Consider the following 18,912-nt stretch of genomic DNA (forward strand, 5'->3'; position numbering starts at 1 on the left):
CTAGCATACGCGGATTCACACAACAATTTATCTGGCGACAAAATAAAGGGCATCGAAATCTAAATAAGAAAAGGCTTGGAGAAATCCGTGATATTGAACTTCAGCTGTCAAAAGCTCTGTCTGATGGGGCACCAAATTTAGATATACTTAACTTTAAAATAATAGAACTTAAAGTTGCAATAAAGGATCTTCTTAGGGCTAAGAGCATTAACAAAATAAAAAAATATATCAACTTGATCAATATGAAAACGGTGATAAAATTGGTAAACTTTTGGCCTTAAAGTTGCTGAAGATCAATCACAGAACACGATTAAAGAAATTAAAGGAGATAATAATCATTTGTTTTGTGACTCCAAATCAATATTATTACAATTTGCTTCCTTTTACCAAGCTCTATATACACCAGAAACTACAGCCTCGGAGGACAGTATTAAAGATTATGTAGAGCTTAATATGGTTAAAGTCTTAGAACCAGAACAATCCGTACAATTAGAAGAAGAGATAACAGCAATAGAAATTAGGGATGCTATTAATTCTCTAGCAACAGGGAAAGCAGTAGGGGAGGATTCTATTCCTTTGGAATTATACAAATGCTGTGCCGAGGACTTGATACCTTTATTAACTGATGTGATCTGTGCTATAGGTAATGGGCAACAAGCACCTAAATCAGTGCTGATGATTATTGTTCTGTATTGTTCTTTATGGCTCGCCGTTACAGATAGATATATGTTATGGTTAATGGGGTGCTCCTTTCAACGCCTAGGCAGCTTGAACTGGTTAAAATTTTGTAAAACTGCTGGAACTACTACCAACACTACTTACATTAGTCTAAGGAAGCTTCTAGCTACCACATATGTATCCCTGATTTCCGCCATGCACGGGACTGCCGTCGCACTCCCGATGTACGTATAGGGGGAGGGGAGGGAGGGACTGGGGGAGGGGGTTGGGGAGGGGTGGGGGTAGGGAGGGGAGAAAATGGAGCTAAAAGAGTTCAAAGTGCCTTACTCTTTCTTTATGTTAAGTATTGTTTTGTTCCTATGTTTACCTATTCCACATTTGTCAAATGCATTTCGTTGCAGTCCACTGTACCTTCACACATTGACCGTGCTGAGCAATTGGGGGAGCTACTCATTGTCTCCCTTAGATCAGAGCGCATTTTCTCAGCGATGCTTCTTACCCCAAATGGCTAAGACAAACTCACTAGCCGACGATCTCACAATTGTCTCTCTTAATGTTAAGGGCCTCAACCACCCGGTAAAAAGGAGGAAAGTTCTCGAATATATCTCCAAATTCAAGGGGGACATTATTTTACTGCAAGAAACCAAACTGTCCGAGGATGATCTCCGCTTCTTGAACATCCACTGGGCGTCACACATCCTATTTTCACCAGCACCTCACAAAAAGGGAGGGGTTATCACCCTCTTAGCGAAAAAAGCTAACCTTACTCTAGTCTCACACTCCCACGACGATGCAGGCAGACTATCCATTACAAACCTTCTAAGGGAAGACGACCCCATCCATGTACTAAATATCTACGGCCCAAACGCAGACGACCCAGAATTCTGGAACTCTGTCGCCCGCTCATTAGAACCTATCCCTACGGATGACTTGTTGATAGTGGGGGGTGACTTTAATCTCCTTCTTGATCCAATTCTCGATAGACAATCCAAGTGTGCCTTCCACCCCTCCCGCTCGCATGACGCCCTCCTTCGTCTATGCGACAGGTACCACCTGAAAGACTCATGGCGCCTACAACATCCTGACGGTAGGGATTACACATTTTATTCTGCACCACACAACTCCTATTCACGTATCGACTTCATTTTGGTCTCAAGCCCCTTCACGCATCTTATAGAAGAGACAGATATAGCCCCCAAGTTAGTCTCTGATCACGCCTGTATCTGCACCAAACTGGCTGGTTCCAGATCTATCCTCCCACCGAAGAGATGGCGCTTTAATGAGGAGACACTCTCAGAACCCACAAACAAATTAATAATATCAAACGCGGGGGGAGGAGCCACGACACCAACTAAGATGGCCGCTTAGTCTCTCGGCTCCGCTGACCTCCGTCCTACGCTCCAATATCCTGCTGGCAATCCTGCTTTCCTGAACCGGATCCGTGTGGGTGATCCGTCCCACACTCCAGTGGTGCAATCCCGGGGTTTTTCCGCCGTCATGGAGCGATGATACGTCGAAGAACGTACTGAGGCCTAACCTGCCGGGGAGGCCGGGATCTCGAGTGCTGGCCCTGCCGGGTCCGAGCTGAACAACAACGGGCTGCTGCATGCGGTTGGGCCCGGTCTCCGGTCCACTCGAACTTTTTCCCGATTGTTTTGCTACCATCAGCTGCCTGGTGCCCTGTAGCGTGTGAAGCGACGAGTGACGCAAGGTACTGTCTTGTGAGGGTCCCCGACCGGGGATCCGGCATCCATAACGCCGAGCCCCCCGGATCGGCGCCTCGCCGCGTACACTGCTTGCGGACCACCGTTCCTTCCTAGCTTATTCCTGCTCCGTTTCCCTTTGCCCCGGGGAAGGCGCCTCTCCGTTGGGGTCACCATGCCTGCGGACAGAATGGGTTTAAAGGAGCGGGGTCGATCTGGCCCGTCCTTGTTAACAGTGATGGAGGCACTTATGGCGCTTCAGCGCACTATCAAAGCTCGGACTCATGCCTTGTTGTCTGCGATGGATGAAGTCACGGGATCGAGACCGGACCCTGACTCGACGCTTGCGACCCGGCAACCAGCCCACTTCGCAATGGATGCTTCGGAGGCGTGTTTAGACCCGGCGGTGGAAACAGTGTTTGCTCCTACTGTATCGGATTTGCCAGACTGGAGTGTGCCTGGACACCCGATTGAACTGTTGGAACCTTCGATCCTGTACCCCTCGGAACATTTATACGTCCCCATTGTGGTATTTTCTACTTTGTACTGTATGCGGTTTTGGACTTTGTTTATCCCCCTCCTCCACCGGTCATTCAAGATGGCGGATGAGGCGGAGATTGGACTGGGTTATGGGGAGGGGCGATGGTGGTACCAGCAATCAACATCTCTGCGCTCCTGTTCTGCCGACTTATGGGACATTGTGTGTAAGGGACTTCCCTTAATTACCGACTTCAGTACAATTGATCGTAGGGGTCAGGGTTGAGATCTTTGTCTGGGCTCTTCGAGGTAAATTTACGGTTGACGGGATTGCTTCACTGTCCTAACGGATTCCGGGGCAGGGTTGGCTAGGTTGGGGGAAGGAGACCGGGAGTCCGTAGCATTATGCCCTCCTCCGATTTCCCCTCTCGATTGGGGCTTTCTTACTTTTTTCTCTTTCCCTTTCTTCTATATTTCGGGCTCTGGTTGCTGGGCGACAGGCACGCTGCGTGGGGGGTGGCCGTAGTCATTTGCAGGGGTGCAGGGTGGGGGGGTGTGGGGGTGGGGGTTTCGTTTTTGTCTTTGTTCTATGGCCTCTTTTTCTTCTTCTCTTCTTTTGCTTTTCCTTCCTTTCTTTTCCGGGTGTGTGTAGTGGGTTCGGCTCTCTTGCAACCTCATCTCTATACCTGTGCCTCGATCTCTCCGGGGCCTGGGTACTGGGGGGCGGACAACAAAGACTGTGTGGATATTGATGATGTGTTGATTATCCTGATGTCGTATGTTTAAACGCCGTTGATTGCTAGGGTAGCGACTATGGTATGGACGCATCGTTTTCCTGTTCGCCCCCATTCCCATGGTCTGAGACACTATATGATACCTGATCCTTTCTATTTTATATAGAAAATGAAAACCTCCTATCCTGTTTCGCATCGAACTGCACTCCCAACCACTGTATTTGGTAGTCTGAGCTACTATGATCCCCAGGGACCACTGCTTGAAACTGATTGTGATGATACATTGAACTGCTTAGCGGCCAGCCCTGGGGGTTGTAGGCCCGGTTTTGTATATATGTGCAAATGTTAAATAAAGGTTTAAAAAAAAAAAATAATAATAATATCAAACGCTATTGAGGAATACCTTTCCATAAACAACACCCCCGACACTACACCTAGCACCCTGTGGGATGCTCTGAAAGCCACAATCCGCGGGGTCATCATCACCATTAGGGCCAGGAACAACAAGGCGCTTAATAAAGAACTAGAGTCTCTGGAACACCAGATTGGCATACTAGAAGCCCAGCACAAATCCAACCCTCTTGATTCTAGAGTTTTAGATACGTTAACCAAGAAAAAATACGAATACAACACCATCACCAGCAAACGGGCGGGAGTTTGGATTAATCGCTTCAAGGCCCTGAAACTATGCGAGGGCAACAGAGCCGGGAAACTGTTGGCCTCCTACCTCAAACACAAACAGAAATTGTCTACCATATCGTCCATTAAAAATTCCAGCAACGTCACACACACTAAACAGTCAAACATCCTCGACACTTTCAAAGCATTCTACGAAGATCTTTACAAAAATGACAAGATATTAGACGAATCCACGGACTACCTCAATTCACTCCGCCTTCCAAAACTTTCCGAAGCTGACAGATCTCATCTGGGCTCCCCAATCTCTAGTTCAGAAATCAAAGCAGCAATTAACACCCTGAAGAATAATAAGGCCCCAGGTCCAGACGGCTTCACTGCACCCTTCTATAAGGCCTTTGCAGACCAAATTAGCCCTCCGCTCCTTAAGCTGTATAATTCTACTGCAATCAGTGGCGGAGTTTCCCCTTCAATGAGTGAGGTCACAATTATAGTATTACCCAAAGAAGTAAAGGACCCACTACTCACTAAAAATTACCGTCCCATATCCCTGATAAATCTAGATTGCAAGATATATGCTAAAATCTTGGCGACCAGACTAAATTCCATCCTCCACAAATTAATTAGCCCCTCGCAGGTTGGCTTCCTAAAAAACCGGACGTCTAACGACAACACGAGATTATTGTGTCATATTCTAGAAAAGGCAAAATCCACTCCTGTACCAACGGTGGCGATAACCTTAGATGCGGAAAAGGCATTTGACAAGGTCTCGCTGTCTTTTCTACGCCAGTGCATGCACTCATTCAACCTTGGCGACCCCTTTATCAAGATGGTGATGGCCCTCTACTCTGCCCCTTCTGCCAGGATAGCTATAAACGGCACCCTCTCGGACCCTTTCCGCCTATACCAAGGCACCAGACAGGGTTGCCCTCTCTCACCAGCTCTCTTTCTATTAGCCCTTGAACCCCTCCTTACAGATATCAAAAATAACAGGGACATTGAGGGTATCTCTTTTGGGGACTCGCGCGTCAAGTTAGCAGCATATGCGGACGACATTCTGATAGCGACGGAAAACCCTGCCAACTCCATTGCTGCGCTAATGACCTCAATAGACAAATACTCCTCCCTCTCCGGCTACAAATTAAATAGAGATAAATCCGAAATAAAACCTCTTAATATCCACACTTCGAGAGAAGTGCTGGGCAATTCCGGCCTATTCTGGCAAACAGGCGTGATTAAATATTTGGGGATTGAGTTCACTGATGAGCTATTGAGTACCCTTAAACATAACGAGAACAAAACCCTAGACAAAATCAAAAGTCTGTTGGACGGATGGTCACCCCGCTTCATCACTTGGTGGGGCCGTGTTGAAACTATAAAAATGATGATATCCCCCCTGGTTAACTACCTTGTCACGATGCTCCCACTCTTCCTCTCCAAGGAATTCCATACCAAATTGGATAAAATCATCTCGGCATTTCTTTGGCAGGGCAAAAAAGCCAGAATCAGTTAAAAAAAACTATGACTAGATAAAAAACTAGGAGGGGTCAATCTGGCGGATTACAAAATGTACCAAATCGCCTTCTTAGCGAAACAAGGGTCACATTGGATATCCTCCCAATCTGACTATACCCCAGTGTGGCTCTCTGTGGAAAAGTCTATTCTGGAGGGTCTCAGCCCCTGTGCCCTACTCACCGTCAAGCCCCGTCCCAGCCTAGGTCCGGGCCCTATCTTTAAAAATACTAAATTGGCTCTTCTAAAAGTTAGTAATTGCCTTCCGCAACAATTCCGTCACTCGTATTGGGAGTCTTTATGGCATAATCCCGCCATTAAATACAAAGGGAAACCTCTAAACTACCCCGCCTGGATAGACAATGGTATCATATTCCCACACCAACTCGTCGAAAACTCGCTTCCACTAACCTTCAAGGAAATTCAGGATAAGTTCCAACTCCATAACGTCAAATTCTATAACTTCTTACACATTAAAGTAGCACTAGCGAAGGCTAACCTGAAGGCTGTCACTCACTCCCTCCCAGGTTTATTCACCTCACTTAACAAAGTGGGGCACCAAGTCTCTAGACTGTACAAACTAATGCGGCCACAATCGTCCACCCTAAATGCACCTCTCCAAAGGTACTGGGACTCATTCTCCTCCACACCTAACTCAGACACAATCTGGGCCAGCACTTGGGAATCCACCACTCGCCACAAAATTAGCCCTACACTTTCACAGACCAAGTTCTGGCTCCTTCATAAGGCCTTCTGGACGCCTAGGAGGTTGTTTCTACATAAAATCAAGCCCGACGACACATGTTGGAATTGTACGAGTGAGGGAGGAGATCTGGAACATCTAATCTTCAAATGCCCCTGTGTTACCTCCCATTGGTACAGAATCTTTGGTTTCATAAATAAAGTGCTCCATATCACCTTACCAAGAGAATTCTCAACGTTTGTTCTAGGTTTTGCCAAAGCCGTCACACTCAATGATGATGACAAAGCCCTACTGGACCTGTTGCTGACGGCTGGGGTCAAAATCCTACTAAATAACTGGAAAAGCACGAACAAAGCTTCTTTTCCCCACTGGTTGAATTGGGTCTCCCATTTAAGAGGTGCGGACAACATATCCTTAACTTCTACCCCATGGAGACCGCCGCTCAGGAAACTTTGGTTCTCACTAGACGATCACTTTGACTCATTCAAACCTCCATGAAATTTGGTCACATGGTACTCGGAGCGTTTCTTATCATAGCTGTTATGTACATCTTTCCTATGTATATAGGGTTGGTCTACGCAAATGCATAACTCATGATGCCTCTGCTCTTGTGTGGTGGCGTCCTTTTCTCCTCAGGTCATGGTACACAAGTCGTCGTGTAACTTTGGACGCAACTCTTCTATATTTGCCTGCTGGACAATATATGTGGAACCTTATTTGTTTTTTCTGGACTTGCCTATTTTACTGAATGCAATTTGCTGTGCTAGTACCAAATTGTATACTTCATTTTTTTATGATTTTCTTACAGCACTGTACTTAATTTTATTGAAACTGGTCTTTCTTGTACTGTGGTATCTCTTTGCAGCTCCTAATAAAAAATCTTTGAACATAAAAAAAAAAAGGGTAAAGTACCTCAGGAGAGAAGATCATACAGTCCAATCTCGCTTATTAACAGCGATGCTAAAATCTTCGCTAAAATATTGGCTACTAGGCTTGCGCCAGTTATGTCTCAGCTTGTATCTTTTCAACAACATGGATTTATTCCAAAACGAGATACTACAGCGCATATTAATATGGCCATATCTGCTTTTGATGCTGCACGAGCTCAGTCCGCCCCACTCGGTAGGATTTTACTAGATGAAGAAAAAGCATTTGACCGAGTGGGGTGGGACTTCTTATGGGTAGCTTTACAAGCATTTGGCATTAACGGCCAATTTTTGAGTTGGATTCAATCACTTTATGATAATCCTATGGGCAAAGTATCTTATATAGGAAAATGTTCTCCTATGCTCCCAATTAAGAGGGGGACAAGACAGGGGTGTCCTTTATCACCCCGGCTTTTTGCTTTAGGTATGGAACCCTTTTTAATCGCACTTCAACGTCAGGCTCTAATTAACCCCTTCTTCAATGGCTTAAATAATTATTGTATATTATTAAAAGAGACCGCAATGCAATTTAAGAAATGGCATAAACTACCACTTAGTATCATTGGCCGAATAAATTTAATTAATTAATTTAATTAATTAATTTATAATTAATTAATTGCAAGTTTATATAGCGCTAGGATCGACTCCCGGAGGAGTATCTCCGCGCTTCGACCGCTGCAAAACCCTTCCTGGCTTCCCTGAGAGATGGTCCCTTATTGGGTATCTCCAGGGTGAGACCAGGCATCCCCAGCGGTCTGGTGGGGCCGTTAGTGAAGATGAGGCAAGCTAATGCCCAGAGTTGCCGAGTGTGATCGCTGATCAGAGTGGGCACCGAGGCGAGAGAATTATCGAGTCCGCTGACCCTGGTCCAGAAACCTGCCGCGTCGGGAATCGAACCCTGGTCCCGGGCCGTCCTCTGCTCTCGGGTCTGCCGCCTCTAACCAGTGAGCCACACTACTCCTAATTAAAATGAAAATCTTGCCCAAATATTTATATTTATTCCAAGCAATTCCCCTACGCGTAAACAATTATTATTTTCTTAGATTAGAAGGAATTATTACTAGTTTTATATGGGGATATAAAAAAGCCAGACGAGCCGTCTCCTCACTTAAACTTCCTTTTAGTTAAGGAGGTCTAGCTCTTCCGGATTTCAAGCTTTATTATTGGTCGGCTTTTTTGATTCGTTTACGTAGCTTAACAGTTCTTGATAAGTGTTTGTATTTTCATAAGTTTTTACTTGGACAAGATGCTAATATGTTTATCTACAGATTAAATGACCCTAACTATTTCAAAAGGGTTAAATTTAAGACGGTACGAGATACCGTTAATATTTGGCGCTCCATCATGGTTAAATGTAACGTTTCTCATTTACATTATAAAACACCTTTGTGGGGTAATCCAGGCTTTCCTATAATTTTTCAGGATTCAACATGTCCATTATACCTAGAATCTGGTATTAAACTCTGGGAGATTTGTATGATCATCAAGGATTTATGGCGTTTGAAAAAATAAAGCAATGTTATAATTTACCGGAACTGGCTAGGTTTAAATATTATCAGATTAAAGATTATTTAGTGAAGAAATTAGAACTCACTATGGTAATAGACTCTGATTTATGGGACTGTATCTATAGAGATTCAGACAAAGCCATGATTAGTATAGGATATAAGATATTTTCTGACTTTAACACTAACGATATTATAAAATTAACTGAGAAATGGAATAGAAAACTGGCTTCAAATGTACCATCCGACCTAATTACGTTATCTCTTAAGAGTTTAAATACATCAGTTCATTCTTCTAGCCTTAAACTGCAAATGTTTAAAACTGTATGTCAATTATATCATACCCCCAAAAGAATCCTTAAATGGGCAAGGAATAATAACTATAGTGAACGTACGAAATGTCCTAAATGTGATCTAATTGGTGCTGATATTGTTCACATGTTTTTATCTTGCCCTCATTTTAGTGAATATTGGGATGGAATACTCAAGGTGGTGTCTGATAGACTTACTCAACCTATCTCTTTCTCACCAACTGATGTGTTGATTGGTATATGTGGGGGTTTTAGCACATATGGGCAGATGTATCAAAAAACCATTTTGCGATTCCGAAATTGCGATTTGTTGCGAATCGCAATTTCGGAATCGCAAAATGGTATGTAACAAAAATATTGCGACAAAATAGCGATTTCTTAAAACTCGCAGAAAATAATGCGAGAAATGTGCGAATCGCATATTTGCGATTTTTGCATTTTAAGAATTCGCTAAAACGGAAATCATGCAATGCTGGAACAAGTTGATGACATCACAAGCAGGAAGTACCAGTGATTGCTTGCACCTGCTACCCAGAGCCACACCCAGTGGGAGTTGGAAGAGTGTGCTGAGGCAGAGCAGACCTGTTTGTTCAGCTATGTAGTCACAGAAGGCACAGGAGGAGCAGCCAATAGATAAGAAAAAAAGAAAGCAGAAGTTTTCAGAAAAGGAGCAAGAAGTGCTAATAGAAGAAATGGTGTGTAACCATGAGGACCTGTTTGGGAAAAAATCTTTTAAGGTACCTGACTCCAGGAAAAGAAAAATATGGCTGGAGATCCAGGAGAAAGTCAACTCTGTAGGAGTCACCACTCGCTCCATTGATGAAATCAAAAAAAGGTGGTATGACATGAGACTCAGATCCAAAGAAAGACTTGCGGAGAGGATCAAAGATGCCAACCTGACAGGTGGTGGAACTTCCATGGTGGACAAACTCACACCCCATGAGGAACTGATAGAATCCACACTGACAACTGAAAGTGTGAGTGGAGTGACTAACATAGACAGCTCAGAACCCACAGCAACAGCACAAGGTAAGAGGATTTGAAAGTGCACCCATGTGTGTGTACAAAGAATGTGTGTGTGTGTGTGTGTGTGCACTGCATGTAAGATTACCATTAGTCCATTAACACTGTGAAACAAGAACACAGCAATGTATTATGGGAGTGGTAGTCCCATTGACATAGTAACACTCTCAATCATAGTCACTTATATAACTTTTTAAATTGGGACTTCGTAATGCTGAAACAGTGCAGTACAAGTAATACTCTTCCATGAGAATTTTTATTTTGTCATGAACACAAATTCATATTTTGCACTCTACATTCACAGGACATACCAGTGAGGACAGGACTGACAATGATGTTGAATTGTCACCTCCCCTTGTGATGTCAGATATAGACAATGAAGTTACTAATGCCCCTGTGACCATACAAAGGAAGCGCCGACGAGTTCTACCTCTACAACCAATGGGAGAGGATGAAAACTCAGATGTTGAAGCAGTGTCCAATGAGACAGTCACTGTGTCCTCCCAAGATGCACAACAGCCATCACAAAGTCCAAGGAGGGCACGTGCATTCCGTATTGAGCCATCTGTAAATAACACAGGACAGAGTGAAGTAGTGACAGTGTTTGCAGGCCTTGAGCACAACATGCTTGAGGTACAACGCCTTCAACATAAGGCACTGAGATCTATCAATAGGCAGCTAGTCAAATCCAACAAGAACCAGGAACGCATGGCTGATGCCATAGATAAACTTTGCCTGACACTTGTCAACACAGAGGAGGCACGGAACAGGGCTGCACAGGCTGCGCAGGACACAATGCACACCTACACCAAAGCCATCAACAGGCTATGTGCAGTCACCAGCAACTTCACACGTCGCAGTGTGAACATGCAGCGTGAATTGAGTGATTGCACACGTTCTGTTGGACAGAGTGTAAACAATATGACATTGGTACTGGAAAGTATGCAAACAACCCACTCAGGTGCAAGGGCCCTCCTGTGCTCGGGAGAAAGCGAGGACAACTCCAGTAGGAGTAGCAACAACCCCACACCAACAAACATCATGGTGCAACGCAGGAGTGGAAGGCGTTCCACTACTGGAGCAGAGCAAGAGGCCATGCCTCCACTTGAGCAACATGCTGGCAGCCGCCAACTGAAAAAATGACTTACCATGTTGAAGTACCCATGCAGCAGTCATGCATAGATACTATTTTTTGTTTGGTTTTAGTAGTATGGATATGTTAAATCACAATGATTACAAATAATTTAACATACATATAGCACTGTTTGCATGTTCTGAATAAAAGAACAATGGCAAAGTGAAAATGGTGTTTAGTTTTTTTTTCTCACCTAAAAATAGTTACGTGTAATCTCTGCGCTCCTTTGGCGACCAGCCATGGCTCCTACTCCTGCCATTGCCATTCTTGGGGGAGGGTTATCATCATCATCATCAGATGTGTCTGAGTCACTCACTTCAATTTCTGTGCCTTTGCGGATTGCAATGTTATGCAGCATTGCACATGCTGTCACTATTTTGCAACATGTCTCTGGATTGTATTGCAATGCACCTCCACTTTTGTGTATGCGTCTGAAACGGCTTTTCAGAATTCCAAATGTACGTTCTATTACCCCACGTGTGGACCGGTGTGCCCTGTTGTAGCGTCTTTCACTTGCATTTGCAGGATTCAAGTATGGGGTGAGTATGAAATCACGCACTGCGTAGGCACTGTCACCTGCAAGTTAGAGAGGAAAAAGTGACTCAGAGTTCCATTACATTGGTTGGGTGGAAGGAAGGATGGATGAGTATTACTTACCCAGCAGGTATCCATCTCCAAACTGACCAGCACTGAGACGTCTATGTATTGCACTATGTCTGAAGATGTAAGAGTCATGTGTACTCCCTGGAAACTTTGCCACAATGTCCTGGATTATGTATTTAGCGTTGCATATGACCTGGATGTTCAGTGAGTGGTAGTTTTTTCTGTTGCGGAATACATATTCAATGGCTGCTGGTGGGGTGATGGCAATATGGGTTCCATCTATGCATCCAATCACATGTGGAAATCTTGCAATTTGATAGAAATCCAACTTGGCTTCCTGTATGGCTTGCTGTGTATTTGAAAAATATATATGATGTTGAAGTCTACTGATCATTGCATCCAAGAAGACATGGAAGAAACGTGATAGGGCACTCTGTGAGACTCCACCAACCTCTGCTATTACTGTTTGAAAGGAGCCAGAAGCCAAAAGGTGCAGTGAGCACAATACCTGCACATGTGTTGGTATTGATTGTGTTCTGGCAGTTGGGTGTGTCAAAAATGGTTTCAATTCAGTAATGAGGTCAAGAATGCTGTGAGGATGTAGCCTGTATTTTTCATATATCTCCTCCTGTGTCTGCTGGAACAGCGTAATGCGTAATCGGAATATCCTTTCCTGCCGTTGTCTTCTCTGGCCAAGAGCTTGGATGCGCATCTTCCTGGCAATCAGGTACAGTCCCACCATTTTGGAAACAGTGAAAATGCATTCTGGGTGTTCATTTATATATATTTTTTTTTACCACCTGCTTCTACCTGGTGTTAATAGCGATTCCTTAATGTGCAAAATAGGCAAATTCGCAATTTGCGAAAATTTCTTACTTATCCATGCGAATTTCGCACTTATGCGACAATGCAAAATCGGAATTCGCTAATTATTCTGCGATTTATCCATTCTCGCACATTAGGAATTCGCAAACATGCGAATTCCTAATGTGCGATGCGAATTCTTTCATACATGGCAATTTCTTTTTTGCATGTCGCAAACGCTGAAAAATAGAGATTCGCAGCTTTTGCGACATGCAAAACACTTGATACATCTGCCCCATAGTGATTTGTTGAACATCTTAGTTACTTGTGCAAGACTTATTATTGCTAGAGCTTGGATTCAGAAAAAATCCACCAACTGTTATGGAATGGTGGAGTCTAGTTAAGGAAACATATAATATGGAGATTACCCTTGCTACTTCAAAGGGCATTTGGGCTAAACACAAAATTGACAGAATTTGGGGATTATTTATGTCCTAACAATAGTATACTTTCATTACCGATTTTTTCTTTTATCTCTTCTTTTCTTTTCGTCTTTTTTCTCTTTTTCTGTATGACCTCTTTATTGCTTATGACGTATGAAATGTTTAATGTTTATCTTTTCGATTCTTCTGAAATTTGTGTAGATTGATTTTTTTTATCCTGGTTTTTTTCTTTGTGTTCATTTGATGCAAATAAAAAAATATTAAAAAAAAAAAAAGAATCTAGTCACCACGAAACGTTGTGTATAGAACAAACTTGCCGGTAGACTTGTAGGATGTCTGTAAAGAAAATACTACGCTGGATATTGGGTAACCATAAGCCTTAAGCATCATTAGTGCCAGTACACATACCACGCAGATCGGGAAACACCACTGATAATGTGGGGTATGGATCATATGTACATTTTTAAACCAGAGGTAGAGGGGTCTATTTGGGTGTGCACCTTCCTACTGAGATCAAAAGAGTGTTTTAAGATATATGACGCTGAGTAACGGATACCAAATGTTAAGGTTCTGTACTCCCCCTGAGAAAATGCATTTGTTATCCTTTTGCAGGGCGGGGTCTCATACACCTGAGTGTTTACCGGGTGAGGTGAGGCCACTACCACATATAGGACAGGTGAGTAGACCCGTCACTTGTATATCTGTACATATACATTCTCAACAAAAAAAAATATGTTTTTTTTTCTAAAAGAGCTAATGTATGAGGTAGAGAGACCAGTTTATTGGAATTGTGTATGCTTACTACTTTGTTGTATTCATGTATTTTTGTCTTCCAGATGTGAAGATCACTCTGCCTATATGGAGGTAATTTAAGAATGACACTCTTAAATTTCACATACATGCAGTAGCTAATAAAGGTCCTGAAGAAAGCCTGGGCTATAGGCCTTTAAGGCTGAAACTAGTCGACCATATTTGTAAGAACAGCAACATATTTGTTGGACGTCGCATCTGCAATTATTTTAGTAGGTCTGGGAGAGTTATTTAGAATAACGTTTTTCTCTTCCATATCCTTTTTAAATCACTTTTTCATTTGCACTGCACTTAGTTCTTGTTCCATCATATATATATAGTGGTTTGTCCTTAAAGACATCAGATCACCAAGGAGAATTATTTGATAGTGGTGACTATTTATCAATTTATCTAAAGGTTATGTGCAAAACAAACCATATCAGTTCCTTATGTATTTGAAGGACTGAGAGGCGAAGAACGAAGGATATTCACATGATGACACTGGCCAGGCTTGGCAATTGATGGAAATCCAACGGTTTCGCACTGGTCTATGTTGATCTATTGACTTGTCAACCTTTTGATATTAGTTCAGATTATGGAATGTTAAAGTCCTTTTGAAGCATTAATTCACTAGTAGTAGGTCACATAATCACTGTTTATTGATTGTTTCTCCTCACTCTAGTTCTTTTTGACCATATTTCATAGATTCACATGCACCAACCCTCCTCCCCAGAGAGTCAGTTCTCTATTTTGGGATACTCATATCCCACTTGTGCTAACGAAAATCTGAGGAGAACTGGCTCTGCAGAGAGTGTTCTAGAGGGTGCTGATAGCTGATTAGTTGGGACAAAGACTTTGGTCTTTTTAGCATAATGATGTAGATAGGCTACTAGGATCTAGGCCTCTGGCCTTTTTTTTCTTTAGGGCCTACTACTATCATTTACCTTTGGCACTGCTTTTTTATTTACTGTGGTACTCCCGCCTCGGCGACGGGGAATGATTTAGGCATGTGAATCTATGAAAGATGTAGATGTAGAGTCCATTTATAACGCGCTAGCAATCGCTCCAAGGAGCATCTCGGCGCCAATATGAGGACAACCAGATGAAAAGGTTGCCTACTGCTAAGGAGACCATAACCGGGATCACACTAGCGCTCTGGCCATTGAGTCTGGAAGATTGTAAATCCAGGTTTTCAATTGCTTGCGGAACTCAGACTCCTTGTCCAGTGCTCTTAATAGAGGGGGTAGGGCGTTCCATGCTTTGGCACCCAACACCGCTAGGGATTTGCCCCCGCGGGTTTTGAGTCTGAATCTAGGGATGGTCAAAAGATTGGCATTGGAGGATCTTAGTGCGCGGTTTGGACAGTATTTTACAAATTTATTTCTTAGGTAAGTGGGGCCTGAATTATGCACAGCGCGAAAAGTGATAGTTAAAACTTTGTGGAGGACCCTTTTAGTTATAGGCAGCCAGTGTAGTGCATTGAGGGCTTTGGTTGCTGAGGATCTTCTTGGCCATTTCAGAACCAGCCTTGCAGCTGCATGCTGCACCATCTGGAGTTTGTGGGTAACCATCTTATTGGTGCCAGCGTACAGGCTATTGCAGTAGTCAATACGGGAGGTGACTAATGCAATCGTAACAGTTTTCCTTGCTTCGAGGGGCAGCAGGTCGAAGAACTTTCTAAGCATTTTTATTACCCCGAAACAGGTGCCTGCCACTTTTGACGCTTGATGTTTGAAGGATAGATCGGCGTCAAACTGTACCCCAAGGTTGCGAGCCGAGGAGGTAGTGTGAGGTGGAATTTCTGCCTTCTCAGGCCACCACAGTCTGGGGATGAAATCATTATTTGAGCCTATGGGCATGATCTCGGTCTTTCCTGTGTTGCATTTTAGGTGGTTTTTCCGCATCCACTCAAAGGTGGCCGTTAGGCAGCACTTAAGCTTTTCCTCCCAGGCCTGGTTGTCTTTGTCCATGACCAGGATCAGTTGGGTATCGTCGGCATATGCTATTACATCTATGCCGTAGGACGATATCAGCTGAATCAGGGGTGCGGTGTAAACATTAAACAATGTCGGACTCAGACTGGAGCCCTGAGGTACTCCCGTTGACAGTGGCTTCTCGCTGGAACGGAATTCTCCCAGAGTCACCACTTGTCTCCTGTCACTAAGGAAGTTTTTTATCCACTCTAAGGCAATACCTTTAATGCCAGATGTTATTAGCCGGTCTATTAAGATGGCATGTGAGACCGTGTCGAAGGCCGCCGACAGGTCTAATAGTATCAGGACGGCCTTCTTGCCTTGGTCTAGAGCTGAGCGGATAGTTTCCGTAGTGAACAGGAGAGCCGATTCGGTGGAATGCTGGGTTCTAAAGCCAGCCTGATTGGGGTGCCATACTTCATTATTTTCCAAGAAAAGTGTCAGCTGTTTGTTCACTGTAGACTCAGTGATTTTACACAAAGCTGGAAGTAATGAAATCGGACGTAGATTGGATAGTGTGGAGGGGTCGGGAAGTTGTTTTTTTTGTAAGGGTTTTACAGCTGCCAGTTTCCACTCGGGGGGGACATAATCGGTGGACAGAGAGTTGTTAACGATAACATTTATGTCCGGGTTGACAATATCCGCAATAAGATGTAAGAGTCCTATAGGACATGGATCAAATGGTGATCCTGATTTGGTTGCCAGGATGGCCTTTTTTGTCTCTTCCAGGCTGATTGTGCGGAAAGCTGTAAGCTGGGTGACTTCCTGCCTAGTAGTTTCGTCCTCACATATTTGATCAAAGCTGGGAGCCTCAAAGTCTTTCGTTAGACCCTTAACCTTTTCCTCAAAAAAGTCTGCGATGGAGTTGCATAGCATTTGAGAGGGGGGGATGTCCTGTGTTAGACATTTGGGTTTACTAAAATCTTTTACAATATTAAAAATCGCCTTCTGTTTACAATTGGCTGTTGCTATGGCTGACGTGAAATACTTTGTTTTAGCCTGTTTGATTAAGGCATGATACGCTTTCTTGGTCTTTTTATATTTGCTGCGTTCTGCGCTGAGGTAGTTCTTACGCCATCTACGTTCAGCCCGTCTTAGTTCCCCCTGTTTATTTTTGAGCTCTAGGTCAAACCAAGGGGCAGATCTCTTCTTATTCCCGGGTTTGAGCTTGCGTCTTCCCTGTCCGGTCATATTTTTTAGTTCTGTCATCCATTCCCTAAAGGTGTTTAGGTTTGGGGGTCCGGGTAACTTAGTTCTACACTCTCTGGCTATTGGTATTAATTCTGGATGCTTCATGGTGGCCTTCCAATCCTCGTGTCTGGCCTGGTTGCTTTTGCAAGTATTGTTTTTGTTGGCATTAGTCTCTGGTGTAATCGAAAAAGGCATTAATACATGATCAGTCCATATTTGGGGTTTCAGCTGGTCTATTGTTAAGGTGTCTAAGTTGGTAGCAATACAATCAATCGTGTGTCCCACCTCGTGAGTGGCTGGAGTATCACGTATTTTAAGACCCAATACTTCCATGGTTTCTCTGAAGGAGGCAGTAGGTGCCTCAATTATAGACTCAAGATGAATATTTACATCCCCCAACAAGGTGAAGTTTGAATATCTGAGTATCAGTGGGCTTAGCGCTTCTCCCACACTTCCTAAAAAGTCAGTGCTAGTACCGGGAGGGCGGTAAATTAATGCCCCAGAGAAAGAGAAGTTGTCATGAATTTTAATACTAAAGGCCATCCCTAAGATATCTCTGTGTATGATAGCCACTCCCCCTCCCCGTTGCTCGTTGCCTCTGTCAACCCTCTGGATACCATACCCTAAAGGTAGGGCATGTACCAGATCAGGAGTGCACCAGGGTTTGAGCCAAGTCTCTGTAATAAAGAGACAATCTAGGTTGTCGTCTATGAGGAGGTCATATATGTGCTGGGCGTGTCTTGGTAAAGATCTAGCATTTATTAAGCCCGCTTTTAAGGTATGGGTGGGGGGGGTATGTATTGTAAGGGCGGATACCTGAGACCATGATAATGCGACATGGCATTTATGGCAGCTCACCGGACCTATCCAGTCCGAAGGGTCTAGGTTGTGGTAATCACAATCGTGGACTGGTTGTAGGGCTAATAGTTGTTGCCTGCTGTAAGTGTCTTTACTGATCCCAGCAGAGTCCTTAGCCCTATGCCCGGCCCGTGCGCGGACGGGCGCAGACGGGCAGGACTCTGGCTTGACTCCGGCGCGAGTCCGGCGCGTCCGCTGATCGCGTCCGCTGCGCGAAGTCATGGCTGTCTATTTTTATAGCGGTGACTCTCGCCCCTAAGGAAGGCTCGCCCTACCTAAGATGGCCGCCGCAATAGTTCTACCCTTGCCAGCCGGTAAAACAGCCCTGAAATCGGCTGTACTGTCTGGGGGAGGCAGCGCTCTGCAGGAAGAGTGCACCCAGTCAATTTAAAAGGTCAGTTTTTTAAAATAATGTTTCTGCCCGAAAATCGGCCGAAACACCACAGCGTCGCGCTAATTCAGCGCGCTGGTGCACGGGGGAGAGGACACAAAGGGCAAGTGAAAAGCAATGAACAAATGTATTTTAAAAAGATAGCAGGAGAGAAAGAATGACCGCCCGGCTCAAGCCTCAGGCGAAATTAGCAGTAATGGTAAGCCAAAGTCCTTCTTTCCTCTTTATAGCGGTGACTCTCGCCCCTAAGGAAGGCTCGCCCTACCTAAGATGGCCGCCGCAATAGTTCTACCCTTGCCAGCCGGTAAAACAGCCCTGAAATCGGCTGTACTGTCTGGGGGAGGCAGCGCTCTGCAGGAAGAGTGCACCCAGTCAATTTAAAAGGTCAGTTTTTTAAAATAATGTTTCTGCCCGAAAATCGGCCGAAACACCACAGCGTCGCGCTAATTCAGCGCGCTGGTGCAGGGGGGAGAGGACACAAAGGGCAAGTGAAAAGCAATGAACAAATGTATTTTAA

The 18,912-nt window shown here is 44.1% G+C and overlaps 2 protein-coding genes across 2 annotated transcripts in view; both read left to right on the forward strand.

Moving 5' to 3' along the window:
• The window catches only part of LOC147703391 (uncharacterized), a 9,287,842-nt gene that overhangs the window by 1,364,057 nt on the left and 7,904,873 nt on the right, over window positions 1–18,912 (forward strand). The window lies entirely within an intron of this gene.
• LOC147703394 (uncharacterized) lies at window positions 9,741–11,499 on the forward strand. Its single transcript, XM_086928920.1, has 2 exons — window positions 9,741–10,214; window positions 10,513–11,499. Exons 1-2 carry the CDS (start codon window positions 9,878–9,880, stop codon window positions 11,349–11,351), a joined length of 1,176 nt encoding a protein of 391 aa, XP_086785046.1. The 5' UTR covers window positions 9,741–9,877; the 3' UTR covers window positions 11,352–11,499.

Source organism: Lissotriton vulgaris, chromosome 7 (genome assembly GCF_964263255.1).
Source record: "Lissotriton vulgaris chromosome 7, aLisVul1.2, whole genome shotgun sequence".
NCBI classification, from domain to species: domain Eukaryota; kingdom Metazoa; phylum Chordata; class Amphibia; order Caudata; family Salamandridae; genus Lissotriton; species Lissotriton vulgaris.

What these genes read in the sequence shown, in the direction of transcription:
- LOC147703394 (XM_086928920.1), top strand. Translation starts at nt 9,878, where the DNA reads ATGGTGTGTAACCATGAGGACCTGTTTGGGAAAAAATCTTTTAAGGTA. An exon ending in ACCCACAGCAACAGCACAAG is followed by an intron (nt 10,215 to 10,512) that starts GTAAGAGGATTT and finishes CTACATTCACAG; the next exon opens with GACATACCAGTGAGGACAGG.